Raw genomic sequence first — 21,311 nt, 5'->3', positions numbered from 1 at the left:
TGATTCTACAGCCTTGTGAATGTATTATAAGAAAGCTGGATTGTACATTTTCAAATGATTTTAAAAGCTAATTGTATATTTTGTGGATTTTTTATGATAAAAAGTTATTCTATGTTTATCTGGATTCTCTTTTCCATTCCATACGTCTATGTGCCTATTTCTTAATGCATAGCAAATACTTTTAATTACTGTAGCTATATTAAAAAAAACTCAATATATAGTAATTTCTTGGATTTTATTCTGTTTATCAACATTACTTTAGCTATTTCAATTTTTTATCTCTCTCAATGATACTAAACCTTATGTTGCAATATTGCTACTACTTACGTTAGGGCTAGAGGGACAAGAATTGTATAGGTACACAGAGTTAACACAAGGTAAGTAGAATATGGGTATTGAAGAGGGAGATAATAACAGTATATCCATAATGATGAGACAAACAATAAGGTAACCTTGTGATATCAGAACAGAAGAACTAAATTAAAGAAGAAAATCACAGAAAGAGGTTCCGGGAAGATGGCGGAGGAGAAGCTGGAGGCTAAACAAGCTCTCGCATAGAAAGCAGTTTTAGAGCTCCAGTGAACAGTCCTAAGCCAGAGAATCACACCAAGTGTGCCATCACAGGACAGAGAGTCAGGCCAGAGAGGGAAAATCCAGGCAAGGAGGCACATCTGAGCACTTGCAAGCAGCCATAGCTGCGATTGCAGCGTCAGCGGCAATGGCCGTAGCCACCATACCTGCAACACAGAGATTCCAGGACAAAGGCACCAGATGCAGCGGGTGAGCAGATTCTACTCAACACCAGCAAGAACTGACAAGGAGCAGACATCTTCATCCTGCAGATCGCAGACCAGAGACAACCCAGGAACCAAGACTCCAGCCTGAGTAGAAGCCTGACATCCTCATTCCTTCTCAGGGAACAAAGGAGGGAAAGCCACCCCTCCCCCCGCAACGGAGATCTCCATCTTTGATACTGACAAAGGCCTGGCTGAGCAGCTAGCTCCAACTCAGGCCTTAGAAGAAAACAAAAGAACCATTTAGCAGGTCACAGAAACCTAACCTGACCTGCCACCCAGGGAAAAGTCACCCAGCCTGGGCTGAGCAAGTTCTGTCAGCCCCAGGAGTGGCTTTCTTCACTGGGTAAACAGAGCCAGAGGCTGCACCTCCCTACAGCAGCCTTGACAATCAATTGAAATTCAGTAAACATAAACCCTGAGAAAGGCTCCAGGCTGGGCTCTGTGAGTTTCTCAGAAGCTAGCCTCTCAGGGAAAAGCTGCTGTTTGCTGAAAGGCTTCAACTCTACCCAGAACCTAGCCTCATCACAGCATCTCCAAACTAGAGGAAACAGCCATCTCCCTCTTTTGTGATACTCAAAGAAGATCTCCCTCCCATTGAACTAGCCTGGGAGGAGGATCACAAAATCCTGAATAAAGCAGAGCATTTTTTTGCCTGCTCAAACAAACTGACTTAAGAAACCAACCAAGCCAAATCAAACACCACAAAAATCAAACACCACAAGCAGACCAGAGACTCCAACAAAGAGACTGGTTATGGACACAAGGGAGAAACAGAATCTTCCCAACGCCCCCCCAAAAAAATCAAAGAACTCTTTTTTTGTACCTTTTATAAAAATTTTTTTTAAATTTTTAACTTAAAAATTGTTTTCTATTAACTTTTTTCCTTCCTATTGTAATTTTTATTTTAGGTGTATGTGTGTGTATGCTTTTTTTCCTTAAAAAAAGTTTTTTTGGCTCTACTGACATTTTGATCCTTTTTTTTCTCTCTTTCTCATTCTTTTCACTTTTTCTTCTTTTTCGTTCTTCTGTGCATGACTTAATTGCTGTTCTGCTCATCCTCAGATATAACCATAGTCGATTATTAGACCTTATCCCCCATTGTGTACACACTTAATCCAGAAATGTATTACTCAATTCAAAACCTCTTAGACTTAAATTCCGTAATAGCAGTTCTACTTCTTTATACTTATATAATATTTTAAGCATTTTAAAGTTTTTCACGTCTCCTTTCGATACCTCCCTTTCTTTTATGCTATCCCTGGTTCTTCTCTGAATATTACGTTGTTAATTTGCATAATTTTTTAAGTGTTTCACTTTTCAATTTTTGTTTTTCTATTTTTTCTTGTCCCTTTTTTCTTTCTCTTTCTTCTTTTTTTCTCTTTCTCTACTATCATTCTATCCAACCTATTTCCCGCTTTGAGATTAGGACTCCCTTTGAGATTAAGTCTCCCTCTACCCTTCCACATCCCTCTTTCCTATTATTACCCACATCTCTCCCTAAACCTAATAATTTATGGTTTACCAAATTCTTATTTGCAGTTCATAGCCCATTAATACATAGTTGTTTGATGTTGAATAGATATATCTTTGAACTAGATTGTATCTGCAGACTTTTGACTGTGCAACTACAGACTTTGGTTGATGCTTGCCTTAAGATAGTGTTCTAGCACAAAACTGGTGTTACTTTCATCCCAAATGGGCAGAACAGGCCAGAAAAAAAAATGGCAAGTCCGGGTATCTCAACTCCTACTAATGATAATCAGGGGACAGAACAGATAATGAAAAATCCAGAGGAGAGTTCCCAAAAAGCTCTACAAACACTACTGGTAAACATGGTAAATGAAAAGATTGAAAACCCGCAAAGGACTCTGTGTGAGCATGATAGGGAGAGAGAAGAGGCAAATCAAAGGTCAATACAGGAATATCATGAGCATGAAGAAGCTACTCATAGATTGATACAGGAATTTCATGAGCAGTTTGAGAACACTCAAAGAGAAATAAAGAAATGGTGTGAGCAGGCTGAGAACACTCAAAAGGGAACTACAGAAATAGGTTGAACATGAGGAAGCTAATCAAATAGTAATACAGGAATTGAGAGAACAGGATGAGAATAGACAAAGATCACTAAAGGTGTTCATGGAATCTGTAAACAGAGAGCTGAAAGAAGTCAGGGAGACCACAAAGGGAATGCTGAATGGAACCCAACAGAAGGAATGGGAGTCCAAGGAAACCATAACCAATCAACTAAGTGATTTGAGAATAAACACTGAACACCAAATTAAGGAAGTAAAGAAGTTCATACAAGATCTAAAACAAAGCTCCAACAAAGAATTTGAAGCCATCAAAGCCGACCAACTAGAAGGAAAAGAAATAAAAAACAAAGTAGAAAGTCTTAATAGTAGGTTAGACCATGCAGAAGATCGAATCTCAGGGATTGAAGACAGCCTAGATATTAGAGAGAAAGAACATACAACCATCCAAAACAAATCCAAGAAATTTGATAGATCTATTCAACACTTGGAAGACACCATCAGACGGCCTAATCTGAGGATAATGGATGTAGAGGAGCACCTAGAGACAGAAGTTAATGGTCTAGGAAATTTGTTTAACAGGATCCTAGCAGAGAACTTCCCAAGCATGCAAAAAGATAGGCCTATTCAGATACAAGAAGCTTTTAGAACTCCAAATAGACCAGATCAGAACAGGACATCCCACTGCCACATTATAATCTGCACAGGATCAATTCAGACCAAGGAAAAGATCCTTAAAGCTGTCAAGAAAAAAAGATCAATCATCTATAAAGGGAAACCAATTAGAATCACTTCATATTTCTCAGCTGAGACAATTAAAGCAAGAAGAGTCTGGAATGATGTATGCCATGCCCTAGAGACAAACAACTGTCAACCAAGAATACTGTACCTAGCTAAACTCACCTTCATAACGAAGGTCAAATAAAAACCTTCCATAGCAAAGAAAAATTGAAACAATATATCTCCACCAAACCAGCCCTACAAAAGATTCTTAAAGATGTCCTACACATAGAAAACCAACAAGACCACAATAAAGGCCAAGAAACCGCACCCAAAGAGAATCCAAGAACCATAGGAAGAACCCAATTGCCATAGTCCCCAAGAAGGTGGATAAAATGGCAGGAACTCCCAAATACCTCTTAGTCCTATCTCTCAACATTAACGGACTTAACTCTCCAATTAAGCGACATAAACTGTCTAGTTGGAATAAAAAACAAGATCCTTCTATCTGCTGCCTTCAGGAGTCATAACTTGCCCGTAAAAACAAACACATTTTCAATGTGAAAGGCTGGAACAAAATCTACCAAGCAAATGGCCCCCATAAACAGGCGGGAGTTGCAATTCTAATATCAGATAAAATAGACTTCAAATTAAAATTCATGAGAAGAGATAAAGAAGGTCGCTACATACTAATTAAGGGATCTCTCCTTCAAGAGGATATTACAATTCTAAATATCTATTCTTCAAACAACGGAGCACCCAAATTTATCCAAGAAATACTATTTTCGCTTGCATACCACATAGATCCAAAGACATTAACTTTAACACACCACTTTCCCCACTAGATAGATCAACTTGGCAAAAACTCAACAGAGAAACCACAGATCTAAACAACTGCATAGATCAACTAGATTTAACAGACATCTACCAAATATTTCACCCAGCAGCATCAGAATACACGTTTTTCTCAGCAGCACATGGAACATTTTCTAAAATAGACCACATTTCAGGCCACAAAGCAAACTTGTCCAAATTCAGAAACATTGAAGTTATACCTTGCATTCTCTCTGACCACAAGGGAATAAAATTAGAACTCAACACCAAAAGCCACCAAAGAAAGTCCTGTAACACATGGAGGCTGAACAAAACACTGCTGAATCATGAGTGGGTCATGGAAGATATTAGAAAGGAAATTCAAATGTTCATGATATTTAACAAAAATGAACACACAAATTACCAACTCCTCGGACAAAGCAAAGGCAGTACTCAGGGGCAAGGTTATAACTCTGACTTCCTACATCAACAAATTGGAGAGATCTGAAACCAACAATTTAATAAGACATCTGAGCCTCCTTGAAAAACAGCAGCAAGATAAACACCAATCCAATAGACTGAAAGAAATAATTAAAATTAAATCAGAATTAAATGAATTAGAATACAAAAAACCATAGAAAGAATCAACAAAACAAAGAGTTGGTTCTTCAAAAGATAAACAAAATTGACAGACTCTTAGCAAATCTTATCAGAAAAAAAATAGAACACACCCAAATAAATCAACTCAGAGATGAGAATGGAAACATCACCACAGAAACAACCAAGATTCAGAACATTATAAGGGAATACTTCTCAAAACTTTATGCTAATAAGTTTGAGAACTTGACAGAAATGGACCTTTTCCTAGCAAATATTGACATGCCGAATCTAAACCAAGATGAGTTAAACCATCTTAACAGGCCCATATCAAGCATTGACATAGAAACAGCAATAAGAGACCTCCCATCTAAGAAAAGCCCAGGACCAGATAGTTTTACAGCAGAATTCTACAAGGCCTTCAAAGCAGAGCTCACACCAATACTCCTCCAATTCTTCAATGAAATTGAAAGCGAACGTTCACTACCCAACTCATTCTATGAAGCCATCATAACCCTCATCCCAAAACCAGGCAGGGACACATCAAAGAAAGAGAACTATAGACCCATTTCTTTGATGAATATTGATGCAAAACTTCTCAACAAAATTTTGGCCAATTGACTTCAACAATTCATCCAAAAAATCATACCCCATGATCAAACAGGATTCATTTCAGGGATGCAAAGCTGTTTCAATAAATGCAAATCAATTAATATAATACATCACATCAACAGAAGCAAGGATAAGAACCACGTGGTTATCTCAATAGATGCAGAAAAATATTTGACAAGATCCAACACCCCTTTATGATGAAGGTTCTGAAAAAATTAGGAATCCATGGAATATTACTCAATACAATAAAGGCTGTATATGACAAACCTACAGCCAGCATTATACTTAATGGTGAAAAACTAAAGCCATTTCCTCTTAACTCAGGTGAAAACTAAAGCCATTTCCCCTTAACTCAGGAATGAGACAAGGATGTCCAATCTCTCCACTGCTCTTCAATCTAGTATTAGAATGCCTAGCTACAGCAATAAGACAAGATGCAACCATAAAGGGTATACAAATAGGGAAAGAAGAAGTAAAACTCTCCCTCTTTGCAGATGACATGATCTTGTATTTAAAAATCCCACAGACTTCACTCCGAAATTTCTCAAGCTGATTCAAAACTTTGTCAAAATAGCAAGGTATAAAATTAACCCTCAAAAATCAATAGCTTGTCTGTATGCCAACAATGAAAAAAGTGAGGCTGAAATTAGGAAAGCAACTCCATTCGTAATAGCCCCACAAAAAATAAAATAACTAGGAATTAACCACAGAAGTGAAGGACTTCTATGATGAAAACTTTAAAAACTTGAAAAAGGAAATCAAAACAGAACTTAGAAAGTGACAAAACCTCCCATGCTCCTGGATTGGAAAGATCAACATCGTGAAAATGGAAAACTTCCCAAGAATATCTACAAATTCAATATTCCAACCTCATTCTTCAAGGAAATAGAAGAGGTAATCCAAAAATTCATATGGAACAATAAAAGACCCCGAATAGCAAAAACGCTCCTCAACGGAAAGAACACTGCTGGAGGAATATCAATACCAAATTTCAAACTGCTACAAAGCCATAGTAATCAAAACAACTTGGTACTGGCACAAGAAGAGACCTCAGGACCAATGGAATAGAATTGAAAACCCAGAAATGAACCTACAGACCTATAGCCATCTAATCTTCGATAAGGGAACTAAAAAATAGAATGGAAGAAAGACAGCCTCTTCAGTAAATGGTGCTGGCAAAATTGGTTAACTATTTGTAGAAAACCAAAGCTATACCCTTATATATCACCCTGTACCAGAATCAACTCCAAATGGAGCAAAGACCTCGGAGTCAATGCAGACACTCTGAAAACATTACAATATGGAATAGGAGAAACCCTAGCTCTCCTTGGCACAGGTCGAAATTTTCTTAATAAAGACCCAGAAACACAATAAATCAGAGAAAGGTTGGATATATGGGATTGCATGACATTGCAGAGCTTCTGCATGGCAAAGGACATAGCTAGCAAGATCAATAGAAAGCCTACGTATTGCGAGAAGATCTTCAATAGCCATACAATGGACAAGGGTCTCATATCTAAAATATTCCTGGAACTCAAAAAATTAAATCCCCCCAAAGCAAATCTTCAAAGAAACAACTGCCCAATAAATAAGTGGGCTAAAGATTTAAAGAGAAACTTCTCTGAAAAGGCAAGAAGGATGGCCAATAAACACATGAAGAAATGCTCAACCTCCCTAGTCATAAAAAAATGCAAATTAAAAAAAACATTGAGATACCACCTCACCCCAGGTAGAATGGCAAAAATCAAGAACTCTAATAACAACAGATGCTAGAGGAAATGTGGACAGAAGGGAACATTACTTCGTTGTTGGTGGGAGTGTAAACTTGTTCAACCACTTTAGAAAGCAGTATGGAGGTTCCTCAAAAGACTCCACATAGAGTTCCCCTATGACCCAGCAATCTCACTTTTGGGCATTTACCCAAATGATCACAAAGAAGACCATACTAAAGCTACCAGCACAACTATGTTTATTGCAGCATTGTTTACCATAGCTAAGATATGGACCCAACCCAGATATCCCTCAGTAGATGAATGGATCAAGAAAATGTGGTATATATTCACAATGGAATTCTATGCCTCCATCAGAAAGAATGACATTGCCTCATTTGTTAGGAAATGGAAAGACTTGAAAAAAATTATACTAAGTGAATTAAGCCAGGCCCAAAGAACCATAGGTGCCATGGTTTCCCTTATTTGCAATAACTAGTATATGTCTGAGACAAGCAGAAAAGGTCAGATAAGTTGATGTTAAGGAAATGAACCCTAAGATATGTATTCAAATGTTTTTTTCTTTCATGCGATTGTTTCTAACATATTTATAAGATGATTTCTTTGTTGCTTTGTATGTCCCTCCCCGACAGTATAACCCGTGCTTTCACTGTATTTGAGTTTGGTATAACTTGTGGAGGGTAAGGGGGAAAACAAATGGTTTAAATAGGGATACAGGTGGACCCATTGCAACAATGAGATTTACAAGTCATTATGTAGAAAATGAACTTTACAATTTTGGTTGGGGGTGGAGGAGGACTGGGTGGGGGGGTGTGGGTGTAGGATGGGAAGTTATGGGAAGGGGAAACAAAGGAAGAGTCTACAGTGCTTGATAAGAAATGTACTCATTATCTTGCCCATGTAATTGTAACCCCTTGTACATTATTTTCCCAATAAGAAAAGAAAGAAAAGAAAATCACAGAAAAAGTCAGTGCCTCCATTTAGTCCACAGAAGAGTAAAGTACAGAAGCACATGGAGAAAGAACAACTACTAAGAACACCCTTGCATATAAAATAGGAGCTACTAAACACAGACCCTTGTGAACATTTTGGTTGAAAATGGCAATAGGTTGCAGATGACAACAGAAGGATTTTCCAACAGGACAGTGAGATAACCCAACTCAATCTATCATTTCTAACCAATACAAGTCTAAGGTTTATATTTGGGCATTCTATTTTGGCATTTACTACCAGAATGCATAGCCCATTGTAATTATAGTTATCAATCATCTTTCAGGATGAATTACTGAAGAAAACTCACCTACTTGCAATGATTTATATTAACAGCAACATTAATTTGTAGCACAAAGTACTTCAAACTAAAAATTTGATCAAAATTACTTGAAAATATTTTTATGAAAGAAATGTTATTCTAAATTATAAATTAAGTTTATTAAAGGAAACTCACAATTAACCCATGACATTCCAGTTAATATCTGAAAATTCATTCTCCGCATTTACTTAAATAGTCTACACCAGAATTTTATTATTATATATTGGCCACAGATTATTCCCTTCTATTATCATTTGAATAGGAGATTATCACTATATAAAGTACTAATTAACAGATATTAAGAAAATATTTTCCTACTAATCTGTCTTTTCAGGGCCTCCTTAATATCCTTGTTCCTGAGACTGTAGATGAGGGGATTCAACATGGGGATCACCACCATATAGAACACAGATATCACCTTGTTCTGGTCAGTGGAGTACAGAGACTTCGGCAACACATAAATAAACGTAGTGGTCCCATAGTACAGAGTGACTGCACTGAGGTGGGAGGTGCAGGTGGAGAAGGCCTTGTGGCGGCCCTCAGTGGAGCGCATCTTCAGGATGGTGATGACGATGTACGTGTATGAGATGACTATGACCACCACTGTGAACAGAATCAAAGAGCCAGAGGAACTTGAGGCAACACCTGTGAGTACACTGACATCAGAACAGGACAATTCAATCAAAGGAGCAAAGTCACAGAAGAAATGATTGACCCTATTGGGTCCACAGAAAAGCAAAACATAGAAGCAAATAGTAAAAGTGCAACCATAGAGAAAACCACCTGCATAAGCCACCATGATTAACTGGACACAGACTTGGGAGGACATTTTGGTTGAATACAGCAGTGGGTTACAGATGGCCATGAAGCGATCATAAGCCATGGCAGCCAGAAGGAAGCACTCAACTGCCCCAAAGACAGCAACTGAGCCAAGCTGGAAGGCACATGCATGGAAAGAAAAGGCATTTTTGTCCACTAGGAAGTTAACAAGCATATTGGGTGTGACAGTGGTTGATAAAGCTATGTCAGCAAAGGCTAAATGGCTGAGAAAAAAGTACATGGGATGGTGGACCAGAGAAGAAAGTCTGATAAGGAGAATTGTGCAGAGATTGCCAGATACAGTCACCAGGTAGATGCACAGGATGATGATGAAAAGGATGACTCGAAGGACTGGATCTTGTGTTAAGCCCAATAGAATGAACTCTGTCACTACAGTGTGGTTCCCATCCACTAGGGAATCCATTAGACAGTGGAGCTGCTGACAGACACAGCTGTGGTGAAAAGATGATATGAATGTCCCATAAATATGTAGTTACATTTTGATTAGCACATGCATACATTTATTTCAAGCAAATATATTAATTACATTTTACTCTAGAATTTCAGGGTTTGTGCATTTGTATTTGATGCCTGTACTTTTTAAAAAGTTTAATCAGAAGCACCGAAATTAGCTTAACTAATGTGTCTTTGGCCTTCTGTATGTGCTACAATATATATCCAGAGATTTCATCCTAAAGATTAAAAAATATGAAAATTATTGAAATGAAAAAAGTTTAATCTAGTTAACAAATGAGGCTTAAATGTATAAATGAAAAAATTGTAGTAATGACTGGAATATAAATTAACATTCATCAATTGCTTACTAAATTAACACCTACAATATTTAAATATATATATTTCTTTTTATTTGTTATAAAACATTCTTAAGTACTTTTATATTTCCATTTTATAGATGAACAAATGTTAAGCAACTTCTCTAAGATTTCATAGAAAGTACTAGAAGCAGCATATGAACCTCAGGCAGATTGAACTCAGCCCATTTCTACAGTAACCATAATATAAATTAAATAATATAAATAAAATAATAGTTGTGATAAATCAAGTAGCCATTAAAATGAAGATGAGCTTTCTATCTGGTCATCTATAAAAGTAGTGCTTCCTTAGTCATGTAGTTCACACAGTCTATCAGCGAAAGAAGGTCTTGTTTTAAGACCAGTTTTTGAAAAGGGAAATGCATTTTCTCTTTTTCTTTCTTTCTTTCTCTTTCTTTCTTTCTTTCTTTCTCTCTTTCTTTCTTTCTTTCTTTCTCTCTTTCTTTCTCTCTTTCTTTCTCTCTTTCTTTCTCTCTTCCTTTCTTTCTTTCTTTCTCTCTTTCTTTCTTTCTTTTTTTGTTGGTTGTGGGTCCTTTACTCTGGGCCTGGGCACTGTCCCTCAGCTCTTCAGCTCAAGGCTAGCACTCTACCACTTGAGCCACAGTGCCACTTCCAGCTTTTTCTGCTTATGTGGTGCTGAGGAATCGAACCCAGGGCCTCATGCATGCAAGGCAAGCACTCTGCCACTGAGCTATCTTTCCAGCATTGGGAAATGCATTTTCTTAGTAGAAAAGTAAGCTATAGAAAGGAACACATATTAAAGTCACAAAAGAAGTTATTTGTAAATTTATGAGGTTAAAAAATATTTCTGTTTGCTGTCTTATATCATTTCAAATACCAACCTAATTGTGCTGCAACACATCTTGTGACTAATACTTAGAACAGGAACGTTCAGGTTTATTTTCAAAAACACAATCTATTTCCTGAATGCAATGGTATTTTCTAATGGGAATGCTATAGCATTAAGTAATCTTATCTTCAATGGTACAATGTGGAATAAAGTTTCAGCATAGAAAGTTCAGAAGTATACCCAGGTTTATCCAAGTACAGGTTAGTTTGAAACTCATTGCCCAACATTTTGGTTTTATAGTATTGGCTTTGACCAAATGTCTGTTCCGGTAGTACTAGAGAATTCAACCAAGAGTCAAAGTGAAACTTTCTACAAGATATTTACAGAGATTAAACCTTAAAAGGCTTTGAAAATTAGTGAATATATTAGCATTGAGGCTGAATGCTAAATTTACGTAAGGTTAAAGACTGAGTTTCTGGTCATGTGGGTGGATGAATAAAGAACTGTAGAAAAGTGAATTATGCCTATTTATTTCTGTGAATTTTCTTTTCTTTTCTTTTCTTTTTTTTGGGGGTTCCAGTCGTGGGCCTGAACTCTGGGCCTGGGTGCTGTCCCTCAGCTCTTCAGCTCAAGGCTAGCGCTCTATCACTTGAGCCACAATGCCACTTCCAGCTTTTTTTTTTCTGCTTATGTGGTGCTGAGGAATCGAACCCAGGGCCTCATGCATGCAAGACAAGCCCTCTAACACTGAGCCACCTTCCCTCTTTGAATTTTCTTAAATGTTAACTAAAATGTAATTTTTTGTTAGTAGATAGCTTTATTGGACCTCCTCTGATTCTCAGCTCAGGCTTATAAATTAGATAAATTTTCACAGTGTGATTTTTCTTGGATGGAAGAGGAAAATTGGCAAAACAGCTTTACTTACAGAAGTCAATCTTACCTGTTGAAATAAGAATTCAGTCATAGTTAAAAAAAAAAAACATAGTCATCATTATATAAAAGTTCCTCTGCCTTTATTATTTGACTTAGGTGATAAGCATCAGAAGAGTAGAGATTCACAAGAGCATTCAAATATAGCAGTGATCATTATCACATTCTCAAGTGAATAATGAGCAGTTGATTTCACATAAACAAAAGTAATCTACAAGGACTCTGTCAATTCTCAAGTGTAATTTCTTTTCCAGTCATTATGATTATTTGTAGTACACTATTAACTGATCTCATGGCTAAATAATTGTTCTTTGTTTACTTTGATATTTCATGGAGATACAAAATGGAATGCCAGAATGTCTTCCTCTCAACATCTGTTTGTTTTATCAGTACTTTACAGTAATAGATGTGAGACAACTCAACTAGCTACTTTGAGGAATGTGGCAGAAGTGATATGTAAAGTTGAATTTTAGGCCATTGTTTAAGATGTCCATATGACCTTTATAGCCTAAGATATAAAGTAATAATTTGGAAATTATATACAGAATTGTGAGAGAAAAGTGGTTTGGATGACTTCCAAATGAGACTTGCTCTTCTCAATGTGTTATACACAGATTTATGTCTTGTATGATTTGATGGAAGATGAAGGGATGATGATTTCCTGTCACCTGAAGTTTCAATATAATATTTGTAAATTATAATTTTATAAACTTCTATTGCACATTTCTTGTGTTCCCATGATAACTGGGGTGGATCAGCAATAGAACTGACTAATTTTCACTCAGAGCGTAATAGGCTAAACACTATGGTTCCTCTTTGCATGTATTCTCTTCTTCTCTCTGTCTAATGATTCAGTAACTATTCCCTGTGTCCTAATTCATAGGAGTAGAAAGATGAAACTGATCATTTGAAGGGTCAGATGGGAAGAGATGATCAACTGTAAATTTGGAAGTACTTAAATGTAAAGGAACTGCAGGGATGATGAAACCCACCAGGAAGAGAAAAAAATAAACATGAAAGTAAAAACAAAAATCAGTGCCCAATGGAAAGTTGATTACAAAATTTACAAAATATGATTACAAAACATGTGAGTCCCTCAAAGAGATGCATTTTAAAAGCATCAGCTGGAATTTGAAAGACTTAAAAGGAAACACACACATGTATACACACACACTCATGCACATTCGCGCATACTACCTAGGACACGGGTCACACTAGCCAGATTTGAATAGAAGGAAATTCTATCATTTCCAGCAGTATCAGTAACGCTGGGGGATGTTATGTGAGGTTAAATAAGTTTGTTTACAATAAAAATACTAAAGGAGGACACTAGAGGAGAAGAACACGAAGGCTCAATAGTGAGTCTATGTGCATCTGGTCATCTAAAATAATATTTATCAAAATGAACCCCAGGAAAGGGAAACAAGAGATTTCCCTTTGTTGTTGTTTTTCTTTTCTTTTCTTTTTGTCTTGTTTGTTCATTTACTTGTCTTTGGGAGGGTAAGATGAGAGCACAGAAATGGAGAGGCAAAGTCTGGACAAATGCAGCTGTGGTGCTCATTATACACTGTCTTGAAAGTGAATGAGGAAAAGGGTGATGGTGTCCTACTAAACTGTCTCTTCAGAGTCTCCTTAATATCTTCATCCTGACACTGTAGATACAAGGGTTCAACACACATACATTCTTCTATTGAATGAGCAGAAAACAGACACAGATTTTATGGGTGTGCATTATGAACTTGTTGGGCTGTAAGTCTGTATGTACAGGCAGGTAAGCAGATTGAATACACAGCCCAGAATAGTTGTGGCATTCTCAAGAATAAAGCCAGTCTGGAAATAAAAACACAGACAAGAATTGTATAGGCACACAGAGACAACACAAACTAACTAGAATATGGATATAGGAGATGGAGATAAAAATACTATATCCATAAGGATGAGGCATTAATGATAAGCAAACAACTGCAAGGACACTGCCATCAGAACCAAAGACCTCAAGAAGCAAAAATTATTTAAATAGGGATACAAGTGGACCCACTGCAACAATGAGATGTACAAGACATTATGTGAAAAACGAACTTTACAACTTTGGCCGGGATGGGAGGGGGAAGGGAGAAAGGGGGAAGCGGGGAAAGGGGGGATTGAGGTAGGGGGAAAGGGGGGATTGAGGCAGGGGTTAAGGGGGGAGTGGAGGGGAGGGAGATGGGAAGGGATGGGAAGGGGAAACAAAGGAGGAGGCTACAATGCTTGATAAGAAATGTACTCAGAGAAGTTTCTCTTTAAATCATTAGCCCACTTATTTATTGGGCAGTTGTTTCTTTGAGGATTTGAAGGCCAATAGACATATGAAGAAATGCTCAACCTCCCTAGCCATAAAAGAAATGCAAATCAAAACAATATTGAGATACCACCTCACCCCAGTTAGAATGGCAAAAATCAAGAACTCTAAACAACAGATGCTGGAGGGGATGTGGACAGAAGGGAACCTTACTTCATTGTTGGTGGGAGTGTAAACTTGTTCAACCACTTTGGAAAGTAGTATGGAGGTTCCTCAAAAGACTCCACATAGAGCTCCCCTATGACCCAGCAATCCCACTTTTGGGCATTTATCCAAACAAACAAGACCATACTAAAGCTACCAGCACAACTATGTTTATTGCAGCATTATTTACCATAGCTAAGATCTGGAACCAACCCAGATGCCCCTCAGTAGATGAATGGATCAAGAAAATGTGGTATATATACACAATGGAATTCTATAACTCCATCTGAAAGAATGACATTGCCCCATTTGTTAGGAAATGGAAAGACTTGGAAAAAATTAAGTGAAGTAAGCCAAGCCCAAAGAAAATTGGTACCATGATTTCCCTTATTTGCAATATCTAGTATATGTATGAGTCAAGCAGAAAAGGTCAGATAAGGTGATGTTAGGAAAATGAACCCTAAGATATGTATTTTAAATATTTTTTTCTTTCATGCATTTGTTTCTAACGCAATTATAAGATTATTTCTTTGTTGCTTTGTATGTCCCTCCCCCACAGTATAACCCCTGCTTTCACTGTAAAAAAAAAAAAAAAGAAGAAGAAATGTACTCATTATTTTGCCAGTGTAATAGTAACCCCGCTGTACGGTATGTTCACAATAATAAAAAAAAAAAAAAGAAACTAAAAAATAAAATCACAGGAGTCACAAGCGCCACGGGAAGGGCATAGGAGCGCTGGGTCTGGCGGTGGTCCGGGTGGGGGGATCTCCTCTCGCGGTGGTTGCGCGCTGGGCGGCGTTTCCCATTTGATCCTGTGCACCGCCGCAGTTTTCACCTTCGGCCTGACCCGCCCAGATCATGGCTTTGGCTTTGAAGGAGCTGCAGAAAGAACTAGAAGAAGTAAAGTCATTACTGGAAAAATCCACTAGGAAAAGAGTACGTGATGCCCTTACAACGGAAAAATCTAAGATTGAGACAGAGATAAAGAACAATATGCAACAGAAGTCACAGAAGAAACCACAAGTTGACAATGAAAAGCCAGCTGCTGAGGCTGCTCCCATTACAACTGGATATGCAGTAATTACGGATGGGATCAGTCAGATAAGTTTGTGAAAATCTACATTACCTTAACTGGAGTTCATCAGGTTCCCACTGAGAATGTGCAAGTGCATTTCACAGACAGGGCCTTTGATCTTTTGGTAAAGAATCTGAACGGGAAGAGTTACTCCATGTTTGTGAACAACCTCTTGAAGCCCATCTCTGTAGAAGGCAATTCAAGAAAAGTCAAAACGGATATAGTTCTTATCTTATGCAAAAAGAAAGCAGAAAATGTACGATGGGATTACCTGACTCAAGTTGAAAAGGAGTGCAACGAGAAGGAAAAGCCTTCTTATGACAGTGAAGCAGATCCTAGTGAGGGATTAATGAAAGTGGATGGGAAGGGGAAACAAAGGAGGAGGCTACAATGCTTGATAAGAAATGTACTCATTATCTTGCCCATGTAATTGTAACCCCTCTGTACAGTATGTTCACAATAAAAAATTACATTGCAAAATGAAAAATAAAAAAAGAAAATTTATGAAGATGGAGATGATGATATGAAACGCACCATTAATAAAGCCTGGATGGAATCAAGAGAGACGCAAGCCAAAGGAGACCCAGAACTTTGAGACTTTTAAATCCTCTTGAGACTGTGATGTGGAAATACTGGTGTTTCCAGTAATGGAATGTTGGCACATATAGATTGGGCAGATGGTATTTACACAGCCTTCTAAGTAAAGACCGTGAATTCTCCATTTCTTACTGGAGGATTTATTTAAATAAAATATGCTTATTAAGCACTTCCTCCAAAAAAAATCACAGGAAAAGTAATTGCCTCCATTTAGTACCCAGAAAAGTGAAGTACAAAAGCACATAGAGGAAGTTCAACTACTGAAAAAAACAACCTTTAGAAGGAAATAGGAGCTACTAGAAGCAAGCCCTTATTAATATTTTATTTGAATATAGCAGTAGGTTGCAGATACAACAAAGGGATAGTTTGATATGGCAGTGAGATAACCCAACCCAATCTGTTGTGTCTCCTGCAGCAGGTAATCTTATTACAATAAAATATGTGCAATGTTTTTTGTGTCCTGCTTTGTCATTTACTACCAGAATGCATAGCCCATCATCACTGGAGCTTTCAATGATTTTTTAAGATGAGGTACTGTTGAAAAACCACACACTCTTAATGATTTATAGGGATGGCAACCTCAATTTATAGCAAAAGTACTTTAAGGATATATAGGAATAAAATAACTTGAAACATAAAGAGCAATGTGGTGTTTTAAAATATAAACAAATCATTTAAATAGGGATGCAGGTGGACCCATTGCAACAATGAGATGTACAAGTCGTTATGTCAAAAAATGAACTTTACAACTTTGGGGGGGTCTGAGGGGTGGTTGCAGGGGGTGGGGGGTGGAGGAGGGAGATGGGAAGAGATGAGAAGGGGAAACAAAGGAGGAGGCAACAATGCTTGATAAGAAATGTACTCATTATCTTGCCTATATAATTGTAACCCCTCTCTACGGTATTTTCACAATAAAAATAAATAAGTAAATATTTATTTTATTGTAAAGATGCCATACAGAGGGGTTAGTTAGATGAGTAAGGTAATGAGTACACTTCTTGTCGAGCATTGTTACCCCATCCTTTGTTGTTCTCCCCCTATCTCTTTCCTCCCTTACCTCCCTAACTCCTCCCCGGACCATAAAGTTGTAAAGTTCATATCCAATATAGTGTTTTAGGGTATCATTGTTGCAATGGGTCAATCTGTGTCCTTGTTTCAGCGTTTTGTTATACCTCTTCCTTCCCCAAATTAGACAAATGTATATACAAGATGCAGGGTACCGAAATCAAGTACAATGACAGCATGGGATATACCATAAGGGGAAGAACATACAAAGGAAACAAAAAAATACACATAGTACATTAAAAACTAACAGGACTTAAGAAACAAAGAACTCCCACTCATCTGGTTGAACCACTACTAAATATCCCCATGCTGCTGATCACGTGTATGGTATATAACATATGAACACCGTTATATATTACAGACTGTGATAGACAATTTGCTCCAGGAAAGTTAGAATGAACGTGTGACTTTAAATGAGCATCATTATTCCACAATACTGTGAATTTCCGGAAATTAAGTAATCACTTAATCACAATCAAAAAAAAAAAAAAAAGAACCTTGGGGAAGGGAGGGAGGGAGGGGATGGTAGGGAGAAAACAATGGAGGGGGTAACAATGTAAAAAAAAAATAATAATAAAACAGGTGTCCATACAAAGGAAACAAAAAAACACACATAGTACATTAAAAACAACAATAAAACAGGTGTCCATATCTTGGGGTTAATTTCAATTAGCATCATCTTTTATGCATATAGCTTTTGAGCTTTTCTGCCATCTGATAAAATTATCCTTTTTAAATTCTAAATTGTGTTTATTAAAAGAAACTCATTACTCATCTGTGACATACTAGTTAATATCTGAAAATCCCCCCACCCTCTACATTTACTAAAAGGATCACCACTAAGAATTTCATTAGGAGATATTGGCCATAAATAATTACCTTTTATTATCATTTGAATGAGATTTTTTTTTACTATATAAAGTATTGTTAAGTAGCATACTAAGAAAATATTTTCCTACCAAGTTGTCTTTTCTGTGCCTCCTTCATATCCTTGTTCCTGAGACTGTAGATGAGGGGATTCAACATGGGAATCACCACCATGTAGAACACAGACATCACCTTGTTCTGGCCAGTAGAGTACATAGATTTTGGCAATACATAAATAAAGGTAATGGTCCCATAGTAGAGAGAGACCACAGTGAGGTGGGAGGTGCAGGTGGAGAAGGCCTTGTGGTGGCCCTCCGTGGAGCGCATCTTGAGGACAATGATGAGGAGGTAGATGTAGGAGATAACTATGACAACCACTGTGGACAAAATGAAAAAATCAGCAGTAAATGAAGGAACAACGGCAGGGACACTGATGTCAGAACCAGACAGTTAAGTAAAGGAGCAAAAAAATAGAAAAAAAATCATTGACGCTGTTTGGTCCACAGAAGACTAAATTATAGAAGCAAATAACGAAAGAACAACAATTGAGAAAAACATCAATATAAGCCACTTGTGTGGACATTTTGGTTGAACACAGCAGTGGGTCACAGATGGACACAAAATGATCTTAGGCCATGGCAGCCAGAAGGAAGAATTCAGATGATCCAAAGAAAACAAATGAACCACACTGGATGGCACATCCAAGATAGGAGTTTGCATTTTTCTCTACCAAAAAGTTAACCAACATGTTGAGTGTGACAGAAGATGAGTAGCCCAAGTCAACAAAAGCTAACTGGCTGAGAAAAAATACATGAGATGATGGAGCTGAGTGGAGACTCTGATAAGAAGGATTGTCAAGAGATTCCCAGATACAGTCACCACGTAGATGCACAGGATGATGATGAAGAGAATGACTCGAAGGACTGGATCATGTGTTAAGCCCATCAGAATGAACTCTGTCAGTGCAGTGTGGTTCCAACCCATCAGAAAGTGGAGCTATAACTAAAGAAACCTGTGATTAAAAATATAGCATGAAGGATTTGCAATTAGGATGCATTTATTGTCATTAATATATACATAAGACTTTTAAGCAAGTACATCATACAAAAATTAGAGAAGTAATTGCGTTTCTACTTTAGACTTTCAGAATTTATGCATTTATGTGCAATGCTTCTACTTAAGGCAAATCTTGTGGAAACATTGGATATTTTCTTCTAATAATGTTTCCCTTTTTCTTGCATATATAATATGAAATATACCTGCATATGTTTAAAGCTTAATCTTTAAATGTAAGACAAGTTGGGGCTGGGAAGGTGGCTCAGTGATAAGGTGTTTGCCTCGCATGTATGAGGCCCTACGTTTGATTCCTCAGCATCACATAAACAGAAAAAGCTGGAAGTGGGGCTGAGGCTCAAGTGGTAGAGTGCTAGCCTTGAGCTGAAGAGCTGAGGGACAGTGCCCAGGCCCAGAGTTCAGGCCCCACAACCACCACCACCAACAACAAAAAAGACAGGCAACCATAACAGGAAAGAATAATCATTGTAGCACAAATGTTTGAAATGTATTAGCTAAATTTATGTAAAGGTCATATAAGAAACAGCTAAGATTTATTGAATGCTTACTATCACAGGATTTAAAGTTTTGCATATTATTCTACTTAACTTCCATAATATTTAATTACATATATTATCTCCATTGTATACACGAGGAAACTGAGTTTGAAAATGTTAAGTGACCTATTTAAGGTTAAACAAAGGATGTAGTATAATCTTCAAGGACTCTGTCAGTCCTCAAGTGTTAATCACTTTCATTTGGTAATTATTTGGCATACCCTCTAACAATGATCTCATGGCTAAATAGTTGTTCTAAGTTAACTTTGATATTTCATCATAAAGATACTAAGGTACTAAGATAAACTGGAATATGTTTGCTTCTTCTCTATATCTGTTCATTTAGTCAGTACTTTACAAGGTTATATGTCAGACACTCTTTTACATACTTTGAAGAATATGAGAAGGATGACATTTAAAAATTATTTAAGATGTACACCTGATTTTTATAGCCAAAGGTATAAAATAAAATAACAATTTAAACATTATATAGGGAACTGTGGGTGAAATATGATTTAGATAACTTCCAGTTAAGAATTATTCTCTCAGAGAGTCTGGAGGAAGGTGGAAGAGAAGTTGGGGGCTAAACAAGTTCTCATTTAGAAACCAGTTTTAGTGTTCCAGTGAAAAGTCCAAGGCTAGAGAGTCACACCAAGTGTGCCATCATAGCACAGACAGTTTGGCCAGAGAGGAAAATTTCAGGCAACTTGGTTAAGGAGACAGATTCAAGCAATTCCTGCTGTCTGTGGAGGTGGCGGTGGTGGCTACTGCCTTGGCTGCCATATCAACAGATAGCCTGGGACAAAAGCACCAGAGAGAGTGTGAAAGCCAATTCTACTCACTGCCAGCAAGAACTGACAAGAAACAGAAATCTTTATCTTGCTGACCACAGACAGTTGCTGACAATGGATGGCCCAGAATCCAAGAGAAAGATGTGAATACCCCCAAGACATTTCACTCCTTCTTAAGGAGCAACAGTGGAAAGGTAGCCCTACTACCGGGGAAGAACTCCATCTTTGATACTAAGACTGGGCCAGAGTAGCGAACATGCAACTCAGGCCTTGGAAAAAGATAATAGGAGCATTCAACAGGTCAAAGAAAACTGAACTGCAGGGCTCACCTCCACCTCTGGAGAAAGTTGCCCTTTCCAGGCAGAAGAAGCTCCGCCAATGGAAGAGTGACTTTCTTCCCTGGGTAAACAGAGCCAGAGGCTGCTCCACCCCACTACAGCATAGGCATTAGACCCAGCTGCAGGAGGGGTAAAAGAAAAATAATTGAAACTCAATAAACATAAATCCTGAGAATGGCTCCAGGCTGGGCTGTGTGTCTCAGGGACTAGCCCAATAGGGAAGAGCTACAGATTGTTGATAGGCCTCAACCCTACCCACAACCTAGCTCCATCATAGCAACTCCAAGCTAGATAAAACACCATCTCACTCTTGTGATACAAAAAGCATATTGCCCACCAACTGAACTAGCCTAAGAAGGGGGTAATAAAGTCCTAAGGCAGAGCTTCATTCTGCCTGCTCAAACTGATTTAAGAAACCAAGCAAGCCACAGGAAAACAAAACACCACAAGCAAGCCAGAGACTCCACCAAGAGTCTGGTTATGGACACAGAGAAGACACAAGG

The 21,311-nt window shown here is 37.7% G+C and overlaps 1 protein-coding gene and 2 pseudogenes across 1 annotated transcript; 1 reads left to right on the top strand and 2 right to left on the bottom strand.

The window, feature by feature from the left end:
- Positions 1-8,909: 8,909 nt before the first annotated feature.
- On the bottom strand, positions 8,910-9,854 carry LOC138836276 (olfactory receptor 5P6-like). Its single transcript, XM_070034768.1, has one exon. It carries the CDS (start codon positions 9,852-9,854, stop codon positions 8,910-8,912), a length of 945 nt encoding a protein of 314 aa, XP_069890869.1.
- Positions 9,855-15,323: 5,469 nt separating this feature from the next.
- On the top strand, positions 15,324-16,135 carry LOC138836627 (calcyclin-binding protein pseudogene; annotated as a pseudogene).
- Positions 16,136-18,141: 2,006 nt separating this feature from the next.
- On the bottom strand, positions 18,142-19,053 carry LOC138836626 (olfactory receptor 5P6-like; annotated as a pseudogene).
- Positions 19,054-21,311: the final 2,258 nt, after the last annotated feature.

The sequence above is a fragment of the Dipodomys merriami genome, unplaced genomic scaffold (assembly GCF_024711535.1).
Source record: "Dipodomys merriami isolate MVZ:Mamm:240054 unplaced genomic scaffold, mDipMer1.0.p SCAF_25, whole genome shotgun sequence".
In the NCBI taxonomy this organism is placed as follows: Eukaryota; Metazoa; Chordata; class Mammalia; order Rodentia; family Heteromyidae; genus Dipodomys; species Dipodomys merriami.
This window is presented reverse-complemented; position numbering and strand designations above follow the sequence as displayed.